Source organism: Perna viridis, chromosome 10 (assembly GCF_037379345.1).
Source record: "Perna viridis isolate PV_CMFRI_1.1 ecotype Kerala chromosome 10, ASM3737934v1, whole genome shotgun sequence".
Classification (NCBI taxonomy): Eukaryota; Metazoa; Mollusca; class Bivalvia; order Mytilida; family Mytilidae; genus Perna; species Perna viridis.
In genome coordinates this window covers 2876961-2902091 of record NC_142454.1, presented here as the reverse complement: position 1 = coordinate 2902091, position 25131 = coordinate 2876961, and the positions used below count along the sequence as shown (strand labels likewise).

The window sequence follows — 25131 nt, the reverse complement described above, 5'->3', positions numbered from 1 at the left end:
CACAGTTCCAATAAAGTATGCGTGCTACACTCTGTGTATACCGTAGTTGATATTTGAGTTCTGGTCTAAAGCTGTACTTACAGAGATGAGACGATATTTTAATTTATATGAATTTATGTACATGTTTCATACGAAAAATGTATTGATTTTCAAGCGAATGAAATATTTCTATGCTGTTTTCCGATAACAAATAAAAACCGGACGATAAACTGATCCTAAACGATATATGTTTGTCTGCTACTTTTTAAACAGGGAAGAAGTAATTAGGTAGTAATGCTGGTTCAAAGTTTTCTTCTCGTCTTTCGTCTAGCCCACATGATCAACTCGACAAATGTTTCTAGAAACGCAGATGACGCGTGTGGTTGGTATAACTGTATTTCAAACAACTGAATTAATGCCACTGTAGATAGACCAAAGGTCCCCGAGAGTATTCACCATTCATTCGTCTGACAACGAGTTATATTTAAAAACGTACCGTTAATCAAAGCTCAAAACTCTTAAAACACCGAGGTTTCATTCTGTGCATTAATAGCGGGACTACACTTATGTTAATTGCTTTTCAGGCATGCTCTGGTATATTACTTATCGATGCGGGCTAAAACGTTCTATTTCGATATTTCTGATTTTGAGTAAAAGTTTTATTTTACAATCTTGAACTTCGAAAAAAAAGTTGTGCTAATGAGAAAAATATACAGATGTCTGCAATATTTATATGATTGTTATTCAGAAGGCAAAAGTATTGGAGCAGATAAAACGAAACATATGAGTAATGAATTCAATTGTACCTTGGCATCTTCGAACACATTTGTTAACATAACTATTTTACCACAGTCGACTTGCAATATCATTCTCCAAAATTCATTTACAGTGTTATCTTGGGGACCTACAAAAAGAAAGGAGATTAATCATAAAAAAAAAATCAATAACATCTATCTCGAAACATTGAATTCACAGATTAAGAAATTCTGCTGTATTCGCAGACCAAGACTTTCTTTACTTCATGGTAAATTTCGTCCTGTAGACAAAGTGTCAGACAACATTTCAGTGTATATGTAGATATCGTCTTCCAATGAGTGTCTTCATATGCCTGGTGGCAAATGTAGTGCTGTATGTTTGTATTGCAATGTATCAGAAACAATGAACCGTAATAAAGATAATTTAATTTAAAAAGATTTAAAACCTTGTTCATATTCATCGGAAATGCCTGAACCACTGCGTTTCCTTCCTATGTTTTCCATTTACAGTTTTACTTGTTTTTTTGTCATTTGCTACTTAAACGTTTTATTTTTTGGTTATTGTTTAGAGTATTTTGCATATCAGATCCCTATTTTATTACACTTTATGTATACAAAATAGGCACAAAGGTAGTTCAGCCTACATACAAAGGAACTACATTCAACACAGAAAAAACCACACGTATTTCTTTGAATATTTCCGTGGTAGCCATGCTTAAAGACGTACCTTTTCTTACTTCGATACCTAACAATGTAGAAACAATGGTAACACTGTATCTGACAAAATGTTTATGACATTTAAAGAGAGGAAACTGACTTACTTCGAAACTGTATATTCAAAGAGTTATATAAACAATTTATGGATTATGAAAACTAAAATATCTGAAATTGAGGTCATTTACTGAAGAAACATCCATCAAACCTTTGACTGGACGATATACTTGCTCGGGCTAAGATGCTGATTTTAACATTATCAACAAGTGTAGATCAATAGAATGTTCATGCAGATCAAATTCCTTATAAGTAGTTTTATTTATTTAATGGTAAAAAAAGTTCAATGTTGCGTTGAAAAAGTAATGGAATTTTAAAAAAGTCACTTTGACTGCTTAATGTGTCATTTGCACTTTAATTAAGGCTGTACTGATATCATTAAAGTCATATGAGTTGATAGTTTACCTTGAGATGCAATATACTGCTTCAGTCGTCCATAACCCTACAATAAAACATTGAACATCGTTCTTCTAGGTAAAATATTTGATAATATATATAATATATTTTTTGCGGGATAATATATATTTTGCGGTAAACAAAGGTTCTGTTCACCAAACAAAATATAGAAATAATTATAAAAAAACGACGTTCATGAATACTGCCACCAACTTTCTTTTTCCATATAAAAAGGAACATGTCTAACCATAAAATGGTCAATCAAATTGCAGTTCGATAATAATATAGTTAAAAGAAAACTAAACTTACATTTATATGAGAAGCGTTGATATAATCAGATGTACACTGTGGGGATGTCTCTAAGATAACTCGTGTTTCATCATCTAATTGTAGAGAAAAACCATAAACATTCTAATTACTACGTAAACTGGTTTTAAGTAAAAATATTGCATAACCTTTTATTTGCGCAAACATTCAATTTATCAAGTTGATTCAGAAACGTGTTTTAGACATCATATTACTCACATTTGTCTTATAAACCTTCGAAAAGCAGATCTCTGATATTGTAAATTTGTTGTCAAGGGAACCACGATTTAAGCGTTAATCAAAAGAATGTATTCCAGGACAAAGACCAAAACTGATAGACAGACAAACACAAGAAAGAATATAAATAACCAAAATATTACATACAAAGTAACAAAATTAAATGAGCAACTCAGAGTCCACTAAAAACTGGGAGCATGGACCAGATGCACAGGTAAGATGTGTATCGTGTGCTTTTCTAGATACCAACCGAGTTGCTAATGTCAAGTCCGGGGTAGACAAAAGAGGTAAGAAAAACTAACACATCGAACAAATCAGTTTACATGGTGCAGATGGATACAGCGTAACGATCACGACATAAAAAGTCTGCGTTTGTCCTTTAGCTTGGTCAATAGTTTTCCTTTGCAATTGTAAGGTAGTAAGTGTAGGTCTGACTTCACAGCGCCTGTAGTATCCTATATCTCAAGTTATTTGGGTTAGATGCGATGTTTCTGCATTAGACTTGGTAACGTCTTTAGTGCTTTGAAATGAAAACAGTAAAACATATTGAACAATCATTGCTGAAGCGTACTCACAAGCATACAGGTTTTTGTATTTATTCTTAACTTTATTCACAGGTCTCAATGCTACAGTTGTTTGATTTTGAAGTCCAGTTTTAAATTTCTACAAGTCAAAAAAGAAAACAAAATTGATGATTTTGAGATTTCCTATTGTTGCATTATTACATGCAATAACTATAATAAACAAAATGAAATGTAAGGCATCGATCCAAAACTTTAAATATTAATTAATTGCACTACTAATCTAATAAACATACGTACTTTTCGGTACTTTTGGTATATCTCATTTTTACTGTCGTTACTTTAGTTAATTTAATCCTTGTTTTTTTCCTAAGAAATGACATTGGCAAATGATAATTTCCTATTGTCAAATGTCATTCATATTACAATTGCCCCTTATCAAATTTACGAATATGTTATATTGTCTTTTCGCCGAACCCTAATATCAAAAACATTGCTTGTAATTGGACTTCATTGTAAAATGATATGAAAATTTGCTCCAGTGCTTAAGTATTTTGTTTTCGAAATATTTCAGGATGAATTCATTTGAGTTACAAAAATAAAAAATACAAACCAAAAACTCAGTTTCAAGTTTTCCTCCTTTTCCACGGCCGTTTTCAACATATGTATAGAAGTCTTTGATCGAGACAGCTGTTTTAGACATCTGTAGTCCTTCACTAAAATCATAATATGTGCCATCTTCTGGTTCGTTATTATATGTTTTATCTTTATTAGGATGATTAATTTCAACATGACTGTAATGTTGTTTGTCCTCATCAAAAACTATACCTGAAATTTTATCGGCGAAACTTAAAATTACACATATTTTCAAAACTAAGGCTGAAAAATTGTTATTGTGAGAGTCAAAACATTTTGTGGAAAAAATCAGTCATAAGATGTTAATACTACTAGTACGTTGGCCCCGTGCACACCACCCCTCTTAACAACCCAATATAATTTGAGGTACTTTTATTCCCACCATTTACGAATAAATTTTCCCAAAAAAGAAGAAATTAAAGCACACAAAGTAAATTCATGCATTTTCGTAATGTTTTGCCACTTTTTATACCTCGTTGAAACAAAAATCTACTGTATGCAAAACGATGTAAATTGAAATATATTGCCACCACCAGCCAGCCAAATATCTCAGCGTCATAATGGTAGCAAAAATGTGACACTGAGAATATTTGAGTAAAATACAAATTATGAACCCTTACCCGACGTCATAACAAAAAACCCTCAAATTTGTATATTTTATTAAATTAATTGGGATGGGGTGGGGGTGGTAGGGTTTGAACATAGGACCCTCAAAGACCAATGTGCTCCTGCTACCACACTCTCCAAAGAAGAGTTTGTGGAAAACCATAAATCTGTGCTATCCTCTTTTGGTCTCTCTACCAAGAACGATGATTGTAATTTACCGTCTATGTACTGGATTCCTAAACTCCACAAGAATCCATACAAACAATGTTTCATAGCTGGATCTGCAAAATCTACCACCAAACCTCTTTCAAAACTTTTAACTTCTATACTCACAACTGTCAAAGAGGGTCTGCAGTCTTACCACAACACTTGTTACTCCCGTAGTGGTATTAATTCAATGTGGATCCTGGAAAATTCGAAAGATCGTTTAGAAACAATTAGTTCAAGACTATTATCTGAATAAAATAGCATAAAAACCTATGATTTTTCAATTCTATTCCCCATACTCAGTTAAAATCCCGACTTAAAAACATTATACATCGTTGTTTTTTTCCAAAAAAGATGGTACACCTAGATACAAATATATAGTTATTGGTAGAGATTCCTCATACTTTGTAAGAAATAATTCAAAATCATCTTCCAAATATACAGAGGAAGATGTTCACAAAATGCTGGAATTTTTAATCGACAACATATTTGTCCAGTGTGGTGGACGTGTTTTTCAACAAACGATCGGCATTCCAATGGGAACAAATTGTGCTCCTTTACTTGCTGACCTATTCCTTTACTACAGACACTGTGAAGTCAGCCTTATATCTTGATCTACACTTAGAAATCGATGGTAAAGGAAAACTATTGACCAAACTTTACGACAAACGTGATGACTTTTCTTTACGGAATTGTCAACTTTCCTTTCATCTGTGGCAACATCCCTTTGGCTCCTGCGTATGGAGTGTTCATATCACAACTCATACGTTATGCCAGAGCTTGCCGAAACTATGCAGACTTTTTGTATCGCACTAGAACTCTAACAAATAGGCTTCTGAAACAGGGTTATGTTGCTACAAGATTGGAGTCATCACTACAGAAGTTTTATGGTCGTCATCATGAACTCGTGGATCGTTAAGGTGTATCCATCTGCACCATGAAAACTGATTTATTCAACGGGTCATAGTTTTCTTTTTCTCGTTTGTCTACCCCGGACGACTTTTTATGAGTAACTCGGCGGGTGTTTCTAGAAAAGCAGAGGACGCTTACCCTACTGGTGCACCTGGTCTATGCTCCCTGTTTTTAGTGGAGTCCGAGTTGCTCATTTACTTTTGTTACTTTGTATGTATGATTTTAGTTACTTTATGTTCTTTGTTGTGTATGTCTGTTTTCCATGTCTGGTCTTTGTCCCTGGATTACATTCTTTTGAATACCGCTGAAACCTTGGTTCCCTTGATTATATTTATTACGTTAATCCACATTTTATTTGATGGTACCTAAATTTAAGCCACAAAGTGATTTTTGTACAGTATGATTGTTTTGAGTGCTACTTATCACTAATCAACCAAACTGTTTTACCTGTTTTTCTAATTTCCGAATAGATATTTGTCTCTTCTTTGCTTGCGGTTGGTGATTTATAGTTTACATTAACTGATGTGTCATCTTTGTGTGGCCTTTGCCTCCTATAACAAATATTAAATAAATAATGCAATAATTATATATGATGTGTATATTATTTTGTTTTGTAGAAACTGTTTTAGATGAAAAATTATTACCATTTACCATATAGCGGGTAATTTTCTCGGTGGTGCTAATATAGGTGTGTTTAAGAGGTTTGTCTAAAAAGTATAAAATAAATTCTGCGAAATATTTACTCTGAGCTTATGTATTTCGAGCACAACTTAGCATCCGCCAAAATTAGAAGTGCAAAAATATTTTAGTGGTTTAAATATACGGTTCTTTGATGTCATAGAACATCTAAACACTAATATTCTTCTTCGGTACTTTGACTCCTCTAGCGTAGTGAAATCTCTTGTGTCAAAACATCATTATTTGATACAGAAAAACAATTACCTTACAAGAGTAATCAAGGGAACCAAGGTTATAGCGGTAATCAAAAGAATGTAATCCAGGGACAAAGACCAGACATGGAAAACAGACATACACAACAAAGAACATAAAGTAACTAAAATCATGCATACAAAGTAACAAAAGTAAATGAGCAACTCGGACTCCACTAAAAACTGGGAGCATGGACCAGGTGCACCAGTAGGGTAAGCGTCCTCTGCTTTTCTAGAAACACCCGCCGAGTTACAAGGAATATTATATTTTTTTTAAATGATATGAGACTAACACTCGAGAAAAATAAGCTGAAAATCTAAGGAGAGCATTTCATGGTACTTCACATTAACAAACAATCAGTCCATCCTCAGCCCATAAAGGGACTTAAAGTTCGTAAGATCTTGTCTCAGATATCTCAAGATAAAAACTTCATATCGTGCAATTAAATTGTGATGACGTGAATAAAACGGAACTTATGTAATAATGATGAAACTCGGACATAACTTATCACTGCCTTTAACGCTTATTTGACAATATCCTCGATCTATAAAATTAATCACATACCTTTTCACTAAGATGGCAATTAGCATTATCATGATAATGATGACGATTGTGGCAGACAATCCTCCACCAATAGCACCTCCGTTAATTTTCGAGTTTTGTCTCTCGTAAGAAGAGAAGTCTAAAATATTTACATATTTTTATAAATTTATTGCAAATGAAATATATTATTACATTAGTATTTAAGCTATAAAAAGTAACTTTTTTCTTAATATCATCTTTACACAAACATATATAGCTCAATATAACTATACAGCCGAACAATCCACAGAGAGCCAAAAAATGTTAAAGAAGATAGGACACGAATCGTTCTCTATACTGACCTATGCAATATGGTAAAGGAATATCCCAATGCCCAGTGTCAAGACAACTTATATTTGATGTTTCATTCGCTGTAAACCCTTCTTCACATTCTATAGATATTTGGTTTGGATAACGATGACTTTTGTTGCTATTTGGCTTTAATCGATGCTCATCATTAGGTAGAGGATCGCAGATTATCCCTGAAAAACAATTTTGATTATTTTTTTTATATTAAATGGTGTCCTCTGCAATCTGGTCCTTTTTGCTCTTTTAAGATATTTTTTAAGATATTCTAACAAATAAAACACTACCAAACAATAATGGTAAGGGCATTAAATTACAATTGACAACTATGATTTACATCCATCCTTGTAGTCATATGAAATTATAAATATTTGTTTTATATGAACATATTATTCCCAAATAAAGGGACTGAAATAAAGGTTCAAAGTTATACTCATTTTTATAGGCTTCTGGAACAGGGTTATGTTGCTACAAGATTGAAGTCATCACTACAGAAGTTTTATGGTCCTCATCATGAACTCGTGGATCGTTATGGTGTATCCATCAGCACCATTAAAACTGATTTATTCAACGGGTCATAGTTTTCCTTTCCTCGTTTGTCTACCCCGGACTTGACTTTTGGAGTCCGAGTTGCTCATTTCCTTTTGTTACTTTGTATGTATGATTTTAGTTACTTTATGTTCTTTGTTGTGTATGTCTGTTTTCCATGTCTGGTCTTTGTCCCTGGATTACATTCTTTTGATTACCACTATAACCTTGGTTCCCTTGATTACTCTTTCTAACGTCATATAAAGGTCCTCTTCAGGATATTTCTGTAACAAGATTGCTGTTATGTTCAACATAGTCTCTGAAGCTTACATCCGATTACAGTAGGGGCAAGAGGATCCTTCTCTGTATTTTTTAACAGACATGAACGTACCTTGACAGAAGGGCTGCCTCGCATTCCAACGTCCAATTGTATTATTTCCATTCAAACTGCATTTAATAGATGAGTGACCAGATATATTGTATCCCTGATCACATTTGAAAGTCACCCTATCTAGGTAATAAAATGTTTTGTTTAAAAACTGTAAATGATCATACTTTCTCAATGACGGACAGGAAAGATCTACAAATAAAGAAAAAAAGTTACAGTAAAATTAATTATGTACATATTTCTACGACATTAGAGAACACTACTCCTATAGCGATTTGTGAACACAGTGTTCACCTTCGATAAAATGATATTACGTCACAAATTATCAACATTTTGGCTTAAATCGATGCTGATATTTCGCAGAATTTATTTTATACTTTTTAGACAACCCGCTTAAACACACATAAATTAGCACCACCGAGAAAATTACCCGCTATATGGTAAATGAGGGGGAAGGAGGCAGCTAGGAAGATTTATATATATTTGTATATATAATTTTCCAAACAACATCGATCATTGAATCCGTAAAAATCATGTAGGTTTAGCGTTGTATTTTGTATTTGTTTTTGTTTTTTTTAATATACCTTCTAGTAACTGGTGTATTACGTTATTAATGTTAGCAGTTTATGGTATAAGTTAGGCCAACGAATCTAAAATATATTTTGAACCTTTTTCCTGCAGCCATTGTAGGAAACACTTTGTTTTTTCTGTCAGTTCTTTTTCATCCACTTTGTAGGCAAGTAACATCAATTATACAGTAGTACTCGTTTATCTTGTAGTACTTGTTATCTATTTCAGAAAACTCTTAAACCATGATATGAGTTTACATTTGATATAATTGATTAAAAAACTTATCAAATTGATTTGGCATTAACCAGGTTAGTTGCCAGAAAAAAATAATAGGCCAAACCTTGACACTAAAGAAGAAGTTCAAAATTGATTTTATGTTTATATTTTATTTTCAGTTGTATTTAAGGCTAATGAGACTCTTTCTTGCTCCTTCTCCTTTGATTAAAACTATAAAAGGATGAGGGTACATAAGGCTCAGCAGCACCTACTAGAATAAATGAAATCATCCCCCTTTAAAATGCTTATCATTATCGCAAATATTTTATTAAAAATAATAAAACAAAAATTAAAATGTTTTTATGTTTACGAAAAATTAATCATAAAAAAGATATCTATAATCCGTCTGTATGCGTTGAATAATGTATAAAACAATAACACCTTTGTTACATACACCATTGTTAACATTTGTTACACTAGTTATTAAGTATCGGTGAGAAATAAATATATGGTTTTGGCAAACTAACTGTAAATAGTTCTAATCTAAGAAAATAAGATTTTTTTATATTCTTATAATAAGATTTTTTTATATTCTTATAATAAGATTTTTTTATATTCTTATAATAAGATTTTTTTTTATATTTAGGACCTAAGCTTCATGTTAACATTTTATGGTTCTTCCAGAATATTGTTATAAGAAGCGTCAATGTCAGAATGCCCAAATTCATTTCAACGGGGTTTTTCCTTACAGATCTTCACGATCAATTAATTCGTAATCATTCGCCGACATCTGTTAATATCTCGTTAACATTCGAAGACAATATCGATTCGTAAACAGGAGATTAGACGAGTCATATGTTTAGTTTTTTTGGTTCGTAAAGGGCTTACATACCACTTTTAACCATTTGTAATGCATCGTTAACCGATCACATGAAGTCGTAATTGTACGATTCGTTTACGAATGATTTCAAGTAGGTTACGTTCGTTTATTCGATGAATTTGCCCAGGACAAAGCGGGTTGGGTTACCGTGTCATTTTGAGGAGGTAAAAAACTATTTGTTTCTCTCGGCAACTTGTCAAAACTTAAAGTTCAATTGAAGAATGCCGAGGCAGTATGGGCACCAATTTATTCGGGTAAATGCAACCCCATTAACAAAATCATTACCGTTAGTAAAACACTCCTATATTTCCCACTTATATTCGAACAAAATCATTTATTAATTATCCGTAAATTCTTGTAGTATTTCTTATTGTGTTTGCAATAGTTATACATTCGTACATGTAAACTGGTCGTATTCACTCTTAAAAAATCGTGCAGGGTTCGTTCATACTGTAGCAAGCATTAGAAAGAGTAATCAAGGGAATCAAGGTAATAGTGGTAATCAAAAGATAGTAACCAATGGACAAATGCCAGACATGGAAAACAGACATCCACAACAAAGAACATAAAGTAACTAAAATCATACATACAAAGCAACAAAATCAAATGAGCAACTCGGACTCCACTACAAACTGAGAGCATGGACCAGAAAGGAAACCTATGACCCGTTGAATAAATCAGTTTTCATGGTGCAGATGGATACACCATAACCATCCACGACTTCATGATGACGACCATAAAACTTCTGTAGTAATGACTTCAATCTTGTAGCAACATAACCCTGTTCCAGAAGCCTATTTGTTAGAGTTCTAGTGCGATACAAAAAGTCCGCGTAGTTTCGGCAAGCTCTGGCATAACGTATGAGTTGTGATATGAACACTCCATACGCAGGTGCTGAAGGGATGTTGCCACAGATGAAAGGAAATTTGACAATACTGAATGAAAAGTCATCACGTTTGTCGTAAAGTTTGGTCAATAGTTTCCTTTACCATCGATTTCTAAGTGTAGATCAAGACATAAAGCTGACTTTACAGTGTCTGTAGTATATTTTATCTCAAGTTCTTTTGGGTAGATGCGATGTATCAAATCTCTGAAATTAGGATTGTTTAAAGATTATACGTCATCTATATAGGGCAAAATGAGATTAAAGGATCTAGGCAAACGATATTCTTTCTTTCGGATCAGATCAGCTATAAAGTCAGCCTCATAAGAGTGACGGAATAGGTCAGCAAGTAAAGGAGCACAATTTGTTCCCATTGAAATGCCGATCGTTTTTGTATTTGGAAGATGATTTGGAATTATTTCTTACAACTTATGAGGAATCTCTACAAAGAACTATATATTTGTATCTAGGTGTACTATCTTTTTTGGAAAAATAACGATTTTAACTGAGTATGGGGAATAGAAGTATACAGTGTTGAAAAATCATAGGTTTTAATGCTATTATATTCAGATAATAGTCTTGAACTGAATGTCTCCAAAAGATCTTTCGAATTTTTCATGATCCACATTGAATTAATACCACTACGAAAGTAACAAGTGTTGTGGTAGGACTACAGACCTTCTTTGACAGTTATGAGTATAGAAGTCAAAAGTTTTGAAAGAGGTTTAGTGGTACATTTTGCAAATCCAGCTATGAAACGTTGTTTGTATGTATTCTTGAGGTGTTTAGGAATCCAGTACATAGACGGTAAATCACAGTCATCGTATGGTTTTCCACAATCTCTTCTTTGGAGAGTGTGGTAGCAGTATAGGTCTTATTACAGCTATTATATTCTACATCTACCTCTGATAATAAACATGGGATGTAAAACGTTTTGAAGACAAAAACAATGTTGTTTTGGGCTTTGTCTGCTGGTATAAAGGCTGGTATAAAGGCGTAAATCATATCAAAATAACTCGTATTTCTAGGCATTAAAATATTCGTGTTTTCATCGATGACCAGTGTAAATAAAAAAAAAATATAAGTCGTTGGGCAGTCACGAATTGTCATGTAATTTTCCCTGTGTAGAATGGCTGGTAGTTTGCTTTTGAAACTTTTCTTCACGCTTCAACGGGTTTTTGTATAATATTTGCTTTCTATTCAATCACTGTGTTTCCCGTTTTGCCATCAAACCAGTCTAAACATGATTTGTCAAAGATTATTGATATCGTTTAAACAAGACATATCTAAAATTCAGCAAACATCAAGATGAGACGAATATACCCCCAGTATACAATACTTAAATTCCGTCGACATCAAAACTACATGACAGCTCTGAGTAAACAACTCTAGATTGTTATGTTTTGTTCGAATTTCAGCCTAGAAAAAGGCAGTACATTTTTTTGTCTAGCTATATATGTCAGTTTAGTATTGTTTTGTTTTACATGAACCCTTTATTACGAATATCTAGAAAAAAGTTCGACTACAACAATGTGTTTTAGTAGCCTAATATCAAAGCTTTCAATTTAACTGACTTTAGTATCCTGCAATTTTCAACTTACGTGAACATATTGGATTAGTGTTTGACCATGTATCCCTTGCGGTACATCTTCTTATTGTCGAACTTCCCGTGTATCCAAGTTTACAACTCACAGTTACTTGATTATTATAGATGTACTGATGGTATGGTGGCTGTACATTATATACAATGTTATCTGATATCGGTGATGAACATGTTATTTCTGGAATGATATTATTGGTATTCAAATGATCGTGTTATTTTCAAGTTAAATGGATATTTGATCTCCATTCAAAAAAACTAAATCGAAAAACAAGAAACAAACAAACAAAACAAAGCAAAAGCAGATATAGGAAAACAAACCCCCTCCAAAAACAACAACAAAATGAAAAAACACAAAAAGAGAATATTTCATTTTAAATGATTGAATCAAAACTAGGCTAAAATGTTTAACATATATCGACTACAAATTTCTATGGTTTGATGGTTTTACATTATCGACTCTAATATTTGATACCGTGATTAACATGTTATTACTTGGATATATTCATATTATGTTAATTTTGTTTATTTTCCTATTGAAAGGTTTATGGACCAACAGTAGGAGCAATATAAATAAATGAACAAGGACAGCCTTACAATTAAAAAGACTAGACAAAAATATTGACCTGATATCGACTACAGATTTGTACGAATATATACACATTTTGTGTACATATGTTCACATAACAGATGTTTTTACCCTCCAAATAAGTTAATTAAAACGTTCTGATTTTTAGGTATGGATTTGAAGCTGAACACAAAATGTCGCACAAGCTGCAAATAAACATTATGATTAGTTTTTATTAAAGGTAAATAAGTTTTGTGAAGTTTTCTGTCTAAATATCGCCATTGGTTAAAATGCAGTATACTTCTTTTTTGTTTTTAAATAAATATCTCCCAAATAAAAATGCTGCAAAATTGTGTTGTATGCAATTATCAAATTTACCAAATTTCTATCATTGGTGGTCTTGATGTTCTCCGTAAAATTATATTCATGTTTTGCAATGATCTTTCAATGTTTAGTTTTCAAATTAAATGACTGTTGGACAGTTATTGGTAATAATAACAAACACCAACTGAGCTCGACAAAAATACTTGTTTACCTGATATCGACAATGAATAAAAGTTTATATACATGTATTTGAATTTAAGAGATACATGTTCATAAAACGTGTGCCTTTAAATTCCCGAATATGTTTGTAAAGGTGTTCTGATTATTGAAGCTGCAAGAGTAATCAAGGGAACCAAGGTTATAGCGGTAATCAAAAGAATGTAATCCAGGGGCAAAGACCATACATAGAAAACAGACATACACAACGAAGAACATAAAGTAACCAAAACCATACATACAAAGCAACAAAAGTAAATGAGCAACTCGGACTCCACTAAAAACTAGGAGCATGGACCAGGTGCACCGGTAGGGTAAGCGTCCTCTACTAATCTAGAAACACCCGCCAAGTTGCAAGTCTTGCAGACCAGAAAATGTTTGTTCATGCTACAAAACACACCATGATGATGTTTTATTTTCGTATGAAACTATTTTTGTTGTTTAATTTGAATTTCAGCCTAGAAAAGTGCAGTACATTTTTGTCTAGAGTTTGTTAGTTCAATATTGTTTTGTTTCACATGAACCCTTTATTACGAAAATCGAGATAAAAAGTTCGACTACGACAATGTGTTTTAGTAGCCTAATGTCAAAGCTTTTAATTTAACTGACTTTAGTATCCTGCAATTTTCAACTTACGTGAACATATTGGATTAGTGTTTGACCATGTATCCCTTGCGGTACATCTTCTTATTGTCGAACTTCCCGTGTATCCAAGTTTACAACTCACAGTTACTTGATTATTATAGATGTACTGATGGTGTGGTGGCTGTACATTATATACATTGATATCTGATATCGGTGATGAACATGTTATTTCTGGAATGATATTATTGGTATTCAAATGATCGTGTTATTTTCAAGTTAAATGGATATTTGACCTACATTCAAATAAACTAAATCGAAAAACAAGAAACAAACAAACAAAACAAAGCAAAAGCAGATATAGGAAAACAAACCCCCCTCCAAAAAAAAACAAAAAAAAAAAACAAAAAAAACAAAAAAAACAACAGCAACAAAATGAAAAAACACAAAAAAGAGAATATTTCATTTTAAAAGATTGAATCAAAACTAGGCTAAAATGTTTAACATATATCGACTACAAATTTCTATGGTTTGATGGTTTTACATTATCGACTCTAATATTTGATACCGTGATTAACATGTTATTACTGGGATATATTCATATTATGTTAATTTGGTTTATTTTCCTATTGAAAGGTTTCTTGACCAACAGTAGGAGCAGTATAAATAAATGAACAAGGACAGCCTTACAATTAAAAAGACTAGACAAAAATATTGACCTGATATCGACTACAGATTTGTACGAATATATACACATTTTGTGTACATATGTTCACATAACAGATGTTTTTATCCTCCAAATTAGTTCATTAAAACGTTCTGATTTTTAGGTATGGATTTGAAGCTGAACAAAAAATGTCGCACAAGCTGCAAATAAACATTATGATTAGTTTTTATTAAAGGTAAATAAGTTTTGTGAAGTTTTCTGTCTAAATATCGCCATTGGTTAAAATGCAGTATACTTCCTTTTTTTTTTTAAATAAATATCTCCCAAAATAAAAATGCTGCAAAATTGTGTTGTAGGCAATTATCATATTTACCAAATTTCTATCATTGGTGGTCTGGATGTTCTCCGTAAAATTATATTCATGTTTTGCAATGATCTTTCAATGTTTAGTTTTCCAATTTAATGACTGTTGGACAGTTATTGGTAATAATAACAAACACCAACTGAGCTCGACAAAAATACTTGTTTACCTGATATCGACAATGAATAAAAGTTTATATACATGTATTTGAATTTAAGAGATACATGTTCATAAAACGTATGCCTTTAAATTCCCGAATATGTTTGTAAAGGTGTTCTGATTATTGAAGCTGCAAGAGCAATCAAGGGAACCAAGGTTATAGCGGTAATCGAAAGAATGTAATCCAGGGACAAAGACCATACATAGAAAACAGACATACACAACGAAGAACATAAAGTAACCAAAACCATACATACAAAGCAACAAAAGTAAATGAGCAACTCGGACTCCACTAAAAACTAGGAGCATGGACCAGGTGCACCGGTAGGGTTTAGCGTCCTCTGCTAATCTAGAAACACCCGCCGAGTTGCAAGTCTTGCAGACCAGAAAATTTTGTTTATGCGACAAAACACACCATGATGATGTTTTATTTTCATATGAAACTATTCTTGTTGTTTAATTTGAATTTCAGCCTAGAAAAGTGCAGTACATTTTTGTCTAGAGTTTGTTAGTTCAATATTGTTTTGTTTCACATGAACCCTTTATTACGAATATCTAGAAAAAAGTTCGACTACGACAATGTGTTTTAGTAGCCTAATATCAAAGCTTTCAATTTAACTGACTTTAGTATCCTGCAATTTTCAACTTACGTGAACATATTGGATTAGTGTTTGACCATGTATCCCTTGCGGTACATCTTCTTATTGTCGAACTTCCCGTGTATCCAAGTTTACAACTCACAGTTACTTGATTATTATAGATGTACTGATGGTGTGGTGGCTGTACATTATATACAATGTTATCTGATATCGGTGATGAACATGTTATTTCTGGAATGATATTATTGGTATTCAAATGATCGTGTTATTTTCAAGTTAAATGGATATTTGACCTACATTCAAATAAACTAAATCGAAAAACAAGAACCAAACAAACAAAACAAAGCAAAAGCTGATATAGGAAAACAAACCCCCCTCCAAAAAAAAAAAAAAAAAAAAAACAACAACAACAAAATGAAAAAACACAAAAAGAGAATATTTCATTTTAAATGATTGAATCAAAACTAGGCTAAAATGTTTAACATATATCGACTACAAATTTCTATGGTTTGATGGTTTTACATTATCGACTCTAATATTTGATACCGTGATTAACATGTTATTACTGGGATATATTCATTTTATGTTAATTTTGTTTATTTTCCTATTGAAAGGTTTATTGACCAACAGTAGGAGCAATACAAATAAATGAACAAGGACAACCTTACAATTAAAAAGACTAGACAAAAATATTGACCTGATATCGACTACAGATTTGTACGAATATATACACATTTTGTGTACATATGTTCACATAACAGATGTTTTTACCCTCCAAATTAGTTAATTAAAACGTTCTGATTTTTAGGTATGGATTTGAAGCTGAACAAAAAATGTCGCACAAGCTGCAAATAAACATTATGATTAGTTTTTATTAAAGGTAAATCAGTTTTGTGAAGTTTTCTGTCTAAATATCGCCATTGGTTAAAATGCAGTATACTTCTTTTTTTTTAAATAAATATCTCCCAAATAAAAATGCTGCAAAATTGTGTTGTAGGCAATTATCATATTTACCAAATTTCTATCATTGGTGGTCTTGATGTTCTCCGTAAAATTATATTCATGTTTCGCAATGATCTTTCAATATGTAGTTTTCCAATTTAATGACTGTTGGACAGTTATTGGTAATAATAACAAACACCAACTGAGCTCGACAAAAATACTTGTTTACCTGATATCGACAATGAATAAAAGTTTATATACATGTATTTGAATTTAAGAGATACATGTTCATAAAACGTATACCTTTAAATTCCCGAATATGTTTGTAAAGGTGTTCTGATTATTGAAGCTGCAAGAGCAATCAAGGGAACCAAGGTTATAGCGGTAATCGAAAGAATGTAATCCAGGGACAAAGACCATACATAGAAAACAGACATACACAACGAAGAACATAAAGTAACCAAAACCATACATACAAAGCAACAAAAGTAAATGAGCAACTCGGACTCCACTAAAAACTAGGAGCATGGACCAGGTGCACCGGTAGGGTAAGCGTCCTCTGCTAATCTAGAAACACCCGCCGAGTTGCAAGTCTTGCAGACCAGAAAATGTTTGTTCATGCTACAAAACACACCATGATGATGTTTTATTTTCATATGAAACTATTCTTGTTGTTTAATTTGAATTTCAGCCTAGAAAAGTGCAGTACATTTTTGTCTAGAGTTTGTTAGTTCAATATTGTTTTGTTTCACATGAACCCTTTATTAAGAATATCTAGAAAAAAGTTCGACTACGACAATGTGTTTTAGTAGCCTAATATCAAAGCTTTCAATTTAACTGACTTTAGTATCCTGCAATTTTCAACTTACGTGAACATATTGGATTAGTGTTTGACCATGTATCCCTTGCGGTACATCTTCTTATTGTCGAACTTCCCGTGTATCCAAGTTTACAACTCACAGTTACTTGATTATTATAGATGTACTGATGGTGTGGTGGCTGTACATTATGTACATTGATATCTGATATCGGTGATGAACATGTTATTTCTGGAATGATATTATTGGTATTCAAATGATCGTGTTATTTTCAAGTTAAATGGATATTTGACCTACATTCAAATAAACTAAATCGAAAAACAAGAACCAAACAAACAAAACAAAGCAAAAGCTGATATAGGAAAGCAAACCCCCCTCCAAAAAAAAACAAAAAAACAACAACAACAAAATGAAATAACACAAAAAGAGAATATTTCATTTTAAATGATTGAATCAAAACTAGGCTAAAATGTTTAACATATATCGACTACAAATTTCTATGGTTTGATGGTTTTACATTATCGACTCTAATATTTGATACCGTGATTAACATGTTATTACTGGGATATATTCATTTTATGTTAATTTTGTTTATTTTCCTATTGAAAGGTTTCTTGACCAACAGTAGGAGCAATACAAATAAATGAACAAGGACAACCTTACAATTAAAAAGACTAGACAAAAATATTGACCTGATATCGACTACAGATTTGTACGAATATATACACATTTTGTGTACATATGTTCACATAACAGATGTTTTTACCCTCCAAATTAGTTAATTGAAACGTTCTGATTTTTAGGTATGGATTTGAAGCTGAACAAAAAATGTCGCACAAGCTGCAAATAAACATTATGATTAGTTTTTATTAAAGGTAAATCAGTTTTGTGAAGTTTTCTGTCTAAATATCGCCATTGGTTAAAATGCAGTATACTTCTTTTTTTTTAAATAAATATCTCCCAAATAAAAATGCTGCAAAATTGTGTTGTAGGCAATTATCATATTTACCAAATTTCTATCATTGGTGGTCTTGATGTTCTCCGTAAAATTATATTCATGTTTTGCAATGATCTTTCAATATGTAGTTTTCCAATTTAATGACTGTTGGACAGTTATTGGTAATAATAACAAACACCAACTGAGCTCGACAAAAATACTTGTTTACCTGATATCGACAATGAATAAAAGTTTATATACATGTATTTGAATTTAAGAGATACATGTTCATAAAACGTATGCCTTTAAATTCCCGAATATGTTTGTAAAGGTGTTCTGATTATTGAAGCTGCAAGAGCAATCAAGGGAACCAAGGTTATAGCGGTAATCAAAAGAATGTAATCCAGGGACAAAGACCATACATAGAAAACAGACATACACAACGAAGAACATAAAGTAACCAAAACCATACATACAAAGCAACAAAAGTAAATGAGCAACTCGGACTCCACTAAAAACTAGGAGCATGGACCAGGTGCACCGGTAGGGTAAGCGTCCTCTACTAATCTAGAAACACCTGCCGAGTTGCAAGACCAGAAAATGTTTGTTTATGCTACAAAACACACCATGATGATGTTTTATTTTCATATGAAACTATTCTTGTTGTTTAATTTGAATTTCAGCCTAGAACAATGCAGTACATTTTTGTCTAGAGTTTGTTAGTTCAATATTGTTTTGTTTCACATGAACCCTTTATTACGAAAATCTAGATAAAAAGTTCGACTACGACAATGTGTTTTAGTAGCCTAATATCAAAGCTTTCAATTTAACTGACTTTAGTATCCTGCAATTTTCAACTTACGTGAACATATTGGATTAGTGTTTGACCATATATCCCTTGCGGTACATCTTCTTATTGTCGAACTTCCCGTGTATCCAAGTTTACAACTCACAGTTACTTGATTATTATAGATGTACTGATGGTGTGGTGGCTGTACATTATATACATTGATATCTGATATCGGTGATGAACATGTTATTTCTGGAATGATATTATTGGTATTCAAATGATCGTGTTATTTTCAAGTTAAATGGATATTTGACCTACATTCAAATAAACTAAATCGGAAAAAAAATACACAAAAAAAAACAAAAAAACAAAAAAAAAAAACAAACAAAAGAAAGCAAAAGCAGATATAGGAACACTTACTTTAAAAAGAAAAAAGACCAAGAAAAATATACATTATTGGTCTCATTTTGAATGTTCATTTTTAATGTAGGTTTAGATACGTATGTTCTCCCCTTCCTGGTTCCCTTAACTTCAAAGTTATATTTAGATAGACATGCACAAGTCGCATGACCTATGCATGATGTCATGGAATTTTTTAGGCTGAGGCAGTTGGACCCCAAACAAATTTCAGTGACCCCCACCCATCCTCTACATCCCCTGGTTATGTGTTACTATATGCATGTATTGTTTGCTGGTTATCAGTATTTGATTTATGATATAAGCATGTTTACAATGGAGAAAATATTGGAATGTCATGTCACTTATTATGAGGCTAGTTGTTCATTATTTACGCATTTATATGCTTTCAGTGTTTTCAATTCCATTTCTAGAATCATAATCCCCATATGAATATTTAACGCCTATATTACGATCTAAAATTCATGCATTAGTGAGAAAAATTCTTCCATCATCTGGCAAATTCTCATTTTCCAATAATTGGCAGTGTATGCCCGACTAACAAGGAAAATGCCTTACACTGACCAGATAAAGTTCTCCCACGCGGTGCAGTACATCATGGTGAGGCTAGATGTGAAAATTGATTTATCGCTGTTAAGTTTTCAAATATCACCTTTGAAACATACATGTGACACCAATCTTATAAACGTTAGGGAACAGGGAGGCGGAGCTTATTTTGTGTATATTTTATGCACACAGTCGTATGATCCATGCTAAATACCCATTTCACCTAATTTCCTTGTATTTTGAAGTTACAATCTTACGTGAGCATACTGGATTATTCTTGGACCATGAACCATTTACCATGCATCGTATTGTAACTTGATTTCCTGTAAATCCACGTTGACAACCAACAGTAACGTTGGCATTGACGCTGTATTGGACATTTTGTGGTTGTAAAGTATACACAGTACTGTTTCGTATTGGTTTTGAACATTTTCTTCCTTTGGCTGAAATAAATTGTGGAAGTGTGAGAGAATAACTACTGAACACATTTTAACATTTTCAATTTTTGTTTGCTTTTCATAGCGTGCTTTAGTAAGCAGTTAGTATTATGAACTAAGAAATTGCTTGATTCGAGATCATTATATGTAATGAAATCTGCCTTTGTACAATATGAAAACGTACAACTTGTCTACATAACACTTCCATGACAGATAGCGTCTTCAAATATAAAACCGATATTAGCATGTCCAAAATACTTTCCTCGTATTTATAGGTTAATGCATTGTAAAGATTGAATATTTTGTCCAACATGAAACGATTTAAGGTTCAAAGTAGAAAACAGTGCAGAAAAACTTTTTCAGTTGTATTTCTACTTTTAAGCTGACAGTTTTAAAAAGGCAAACAAAGACTATAAGACATTTATTGCATTTAATGAGTTGTTTTCTTATCATGAAAGAATATTCTACATCTTTTCTAACATAATGATGTCTCTCTAAATAGTATTCCTTTTCGTTGCATCATTTATTGATATTTCGACAACTAAATAGTAAATAAAACAAATGCAATTTACACTAAAATATGTACAAAACAGGGTTGATAAGTTGGTTTAAAAATCAATCGAACGCAATAGCGCTAAAACGGTCGTATCGTTTGTATGTATCGGCATAGCTTAGACATCACATGGATACTTTGCAACGTTTCTAACAAACAACAAAATATGTACGATGGTGATGATATTTCTTTTTTTTTCATTGCTTTTTATTCTTGAAGTATTTATATTATCATCAAAATATAAAATATTTCTTTATTAGTTTCAATCCATAATCTAGTTTAATTTATATTATATTAGTTGATTTAATTAAACATAGTATTTTGTGGTGAACCAGAACATTTCTTTTGAAAAATTAACGTTTTATATCAGAAATGTTTTTATCATATTTATAAAACAAATTGCGTTATCACAAATTTTAAATACTTAAAACACTGAAGATTCAATTATTGTTTTTACACGGTAGAATCTCTCGGTGATGGATTTAATTCATATTTTGATAGGTTTAGTTTTGAGTACTAGTTGTATACAATTAATACTTGGTTTTTGATCTTCCTATGCACTGGACTACAATGATATTGATGAGAGGATACTCCTTGTAGCACATATGCAGTTTATCGAAATTTTCAATATGTATGATTGGTAGTTTTGTATTTTGTACTGAAATTTACATTTTTACAATATTTATTTCATTATTTTCTTCACCACATAAACATAGTTTAAAACCTGTTATTCAAAACAAATTTGTATAAACTGCAGATGAGGATGTATTATGTTGAGAAAATATATATCATATGATTGCTACTTCGTCAATTAGTTAAATGTTTAACAACAATAATATAAAATCAGTAATTTGAATACTTACAACACTGCATTATAGTACAATATTGCCAACGGGGATTATTATCTATTGTGTAGCACCATGGTCGCGATGAATTGTCAGGGTTTCTACAATAATTTTGGTCTTGTTCTTTAAAAAAGTAACTGTCCTTCCAAAGTTTACACATTTTACCCTTTTCAGTTGTGCTAATGTTTCCACCGTAAGATGCACCTTTGTCTGCCTTATTTAAGCAATCAACACCTGAAAATGTAAAATATGTCGAATAGATTAAAACTGACATTTCAAAACAGATTTTGTAACAATATGAAGCGGCGATTTTTACCTCTAGGAACATTCCCAGATGATTGTTTGTTTTTCACATGTACAGGGGTTACGATTTAAGTTAGCAGCTGAGACAGACGACTTTGGACTGTTTAGCTCTAGTATTAACATTTACAAAAAAATTAACACAATCGTTAAAAGAAAAGAAAACCACATAAGGAAATATAAAGTACACACATATTCTGTAGTTTTCAAATTTGATTTTCTTGAGATATGATGGTAGATAGCTTTATGGACTATTTAGTGATAGAACCTATCTTAAAAATTTAAAATATCTAAAATTTAAGGAATACAAAATACTGCATTTCCTGTGTTTGACGAGAAACCAAAAATAAAATAAGGCAGCCAAGTAATGATATGTATGATGTCGTCCTTTCAAAATATTCAGATTTATACAAAGAGTAAGCAAGGGAACCAAGGTTATAGCGGTAATCAAAAGAATGTAATCCAGGGACAAAGACCAGACATGATCTTACTTGGTGTTTCTAGAAAAGCAGAGGACGCTTACCCTATCGGTGCACCTGGTCCATGCTGAAGAAATCAAAAGAATGCAATTCAGGGACAAAGACCAGAAATGGAAAACAGACATATACAACAAAGAACATAAAGTAACTAAAATCATACATACAAAGTAACAAAAGCAAATGAGCAACTCGGACTCAACTAAAAACTGGGAGCATGGACCAGGTGCCCGGTAGAATAAGCGTCCTCTGCTTTTCTAGAAACACACGCTGAGTTGTTCATAATCAGTTATGTCCGGGGTAGACGAAAGAGGAAAGGAAACTAGGATACGTTGAACAAATCAGTTTTCATGGCGCAGATGGATACACCGTAGCGATCCACGAGGTCATGATGACGACCATAAAACTTTTGTAGTGATGACTTCAATCTTGTAGCAACATAACCCTGTTCCAGAAGCCTATTTGTTAGAATTCTAGTGCGATACAAAAAGTCTGCGTAGTTTCGGCAAGCTCTGGCATAACGTATGAGTTGCGATATGAACACTCCATACGTAGGTGCTGAAGGGATGTTGCCAAAGAAAGGAAAGATGACAATTCTGAATGAAAAGTCATCACGTTTGCCGTAAAATTTGGTCAATAGTTTTTCTTTACCATCAATCTTTAAGTGTAAATTTAGATATGAGGCTAACTTCTTAGTGTCTGTAGTGTCTTTTATCTCAAGTTCTTTGGGGGTAGATGCGATGTATCAAATCCCCGGAACTAGGAATGTTTATCGATAATACGTCATCTATTTAGCTGAAACTGAGATTAAATGATCTAGCCAAATGATATTCATATTTTTGGAATCGTTTTTTTTTTTAAGTTTGAGGAATCTCTTTATCATTATTATATATAAAGTGTTAATAAGTGAATTATACCATATGAACCAGATACAACAAATCAAACACAATATTCAGTACAGTATTTACGAGTACAGTTTTTCTGCCTTTTTTCATACTAAAGTGTGTCATAACATAATTAATATACAGCTCTAAACGGAATTTATTATATAAATCAAACAAATTTATACATAACACAATCAACTCGTCCATAATCTGGTCAGTGCATTTGATTAAACTTTGTTAAATGTACTTACAAATTGGTATGTTACATTTTTCATACTGAAAGCTGGATCCAACATAGCACCATGGTTTTGAAATTTCGAGCGGTAAAGGATTTCTGCAGTAAGAATGGTTTTGAGTGTAATGTGAGAACATCGAACTGACATCGTTCCATTTTAGACACGGTCTTCCTGATTCTGTGACGCTTTGCAGACCATTATAACTAGATCCGTTATTGTATGGGTAGTAACAACCTAAACCTGATAAATGAAAAGTAACTCAATTTATGCAATTTCTTCTAAATAAAAATCATGCAGAGTTTCTGATTGATCGACTATATAGGAACATTATGTATGAGAATTGAAACACCTTTTGACCCGTTAATAAGTTATAAAGCTCACACGTTCCATTTCCTTGCTCCCTAAAAACTGTCCCTATTTGTAAAAATAATGATCACGAATTTTCGGAATTTTGTATTTTTACATTATGTTTAAATTGTTTTGTTATTTAAGTACCGACTTTAATCAAACATAATATCACGGCACTAGAACATATTAATCACATTAAAAACATTCAAAACACTTAATAGGTATTTGTAAAATTCGACACCTTTAAAAATAGAATGAACTTTCGCATCCATGTATGTCAATTAATTAATCGCATTCTAGGAATGTCGTTATGTTGATTCGGTAAACGACATTCAAATGTGATATCGAATCCAAATAAATTTAGCTTACTGTCTTATTTAGAATTAATTACGTACTTTTTTTGTATATATATATGTCCCGTGCGGTCTTGATAAATAACACAATATACAAGAGAATATAAGAAAGAGACTCATAGTCAGTTGATTCAACAATATTAGAACAAGGAAGTAGAAGCCACAAATATGTTTATCTCCAAAACTGTATTGATATAACATCTGACAAAGTTATCTGCGTTTGTTTTCTAAATTTAAACATTAGATTTGCGTGTTTACAGTAACACCCTTTATCTTTGAAATACCTATGTTGTATAGTTTGTTCAAAATTGCAAAACAGTTGTTAAATTCATTGTGATTTTCCTTTATTAAAAAAATACAAAATTTCGCTTTCGTTCAATTTACAGGTTCTACCAATAACATTTAAAACAGTTGCATGACACGTGGTCTGTATGTCTTTTGATATACAAATAACCCATGATATATTGATGTATATTTATCCATTACAAGTTCAATATTTTTACATGTTACCGATTTTAAATATATAACTACATCTAGTCAAAAAGACAAATCTCCACTCGCTAC

The 25131-nt window shown here is 32.2% G+C and overlaps 1 protein-coding gene across 6 annotated transcripts in view; it reads right to left on the bottom strand.

Annotated features, from left to right (window-relative positions):
- Positions 1 to 24765, bottom strand: part of LOC148604152 (receptor-type tyrosine-protein phosphatase kappa-like) — a 40673-nt gene extending 15908 nt beyond the window's left edge. For 3 of the 6 annotated variants that reach the window (XM_088547864.1, XM_088547865.1, XM_088547869.1), the window contains exons 1-18: positions 24610 to 24765; positions 23882 to 24106; positions 21989 to 22204; positions 20393 to 20578; positions 19245 to 19424; positions 17497 to 17676; positions 15737 to 15916; positions 13954 to 14133; positions 12211 to 12390; positions 8064 to 8252; positions 7141 to 7320; positions 6821 to 6938; positions 5774 to 5877; positions 3579 to 3793; positions 3020 to 3107; positions 2211 to 2284; positions 1911 to 1947; positions 786 to 883 (exon numbers count right to left, since the gene is read on the bottom strand). In XM_088547864.1, the coding sequence (XP_088403990.1) occupies positions 786 to 883; positions 1911 to 1947; positions 2211 to 2284; positions 3020 to 3107; positions 3579 to 3793; positions 5774 to 5877; positions 6821 to 6938; positions 7141 to 7320; positions 8064 to 8252; positions 12211 to 12390; positions 13954 to 14133; positions 15737 to 15916; positions 17497 to 17676; positions 19245 to 19424; positions 20393 to 20578; positions 21989 to 22204; positions 23882 to 24002 (2526 nt within the window). In that variant the 5' untranslated portion in view covers positions 24003 to 24106; positions 24610 to 24765. The remainder of the gene's footprint in view (positions 1 to 785; positions 884 to 1910; positions 1948 to 2210; positions 2285 to 3019; positions 3108 to 3578; positions 3794 to 5773; positions 5878 to 6820; positions 6939 to 7140; positions 7321 to 8063; positions 8253 to 12210; positions 12391 to 13953; positions 14134 to 15736; positions 15917 to 17496; positions 17677 to 19244; positions 19425 to 20392; positions 20579 to 21988; positions 22205 to 23881; positions 24107 to 24609) is intronic. The other 3 variants (XM_088547866.1, XM_088547870.1, XM_088547871.1) reach the window with 3 other exon arrangements.
- Positions 24766 to 25131: the final 366 nt, after the last annotated feature.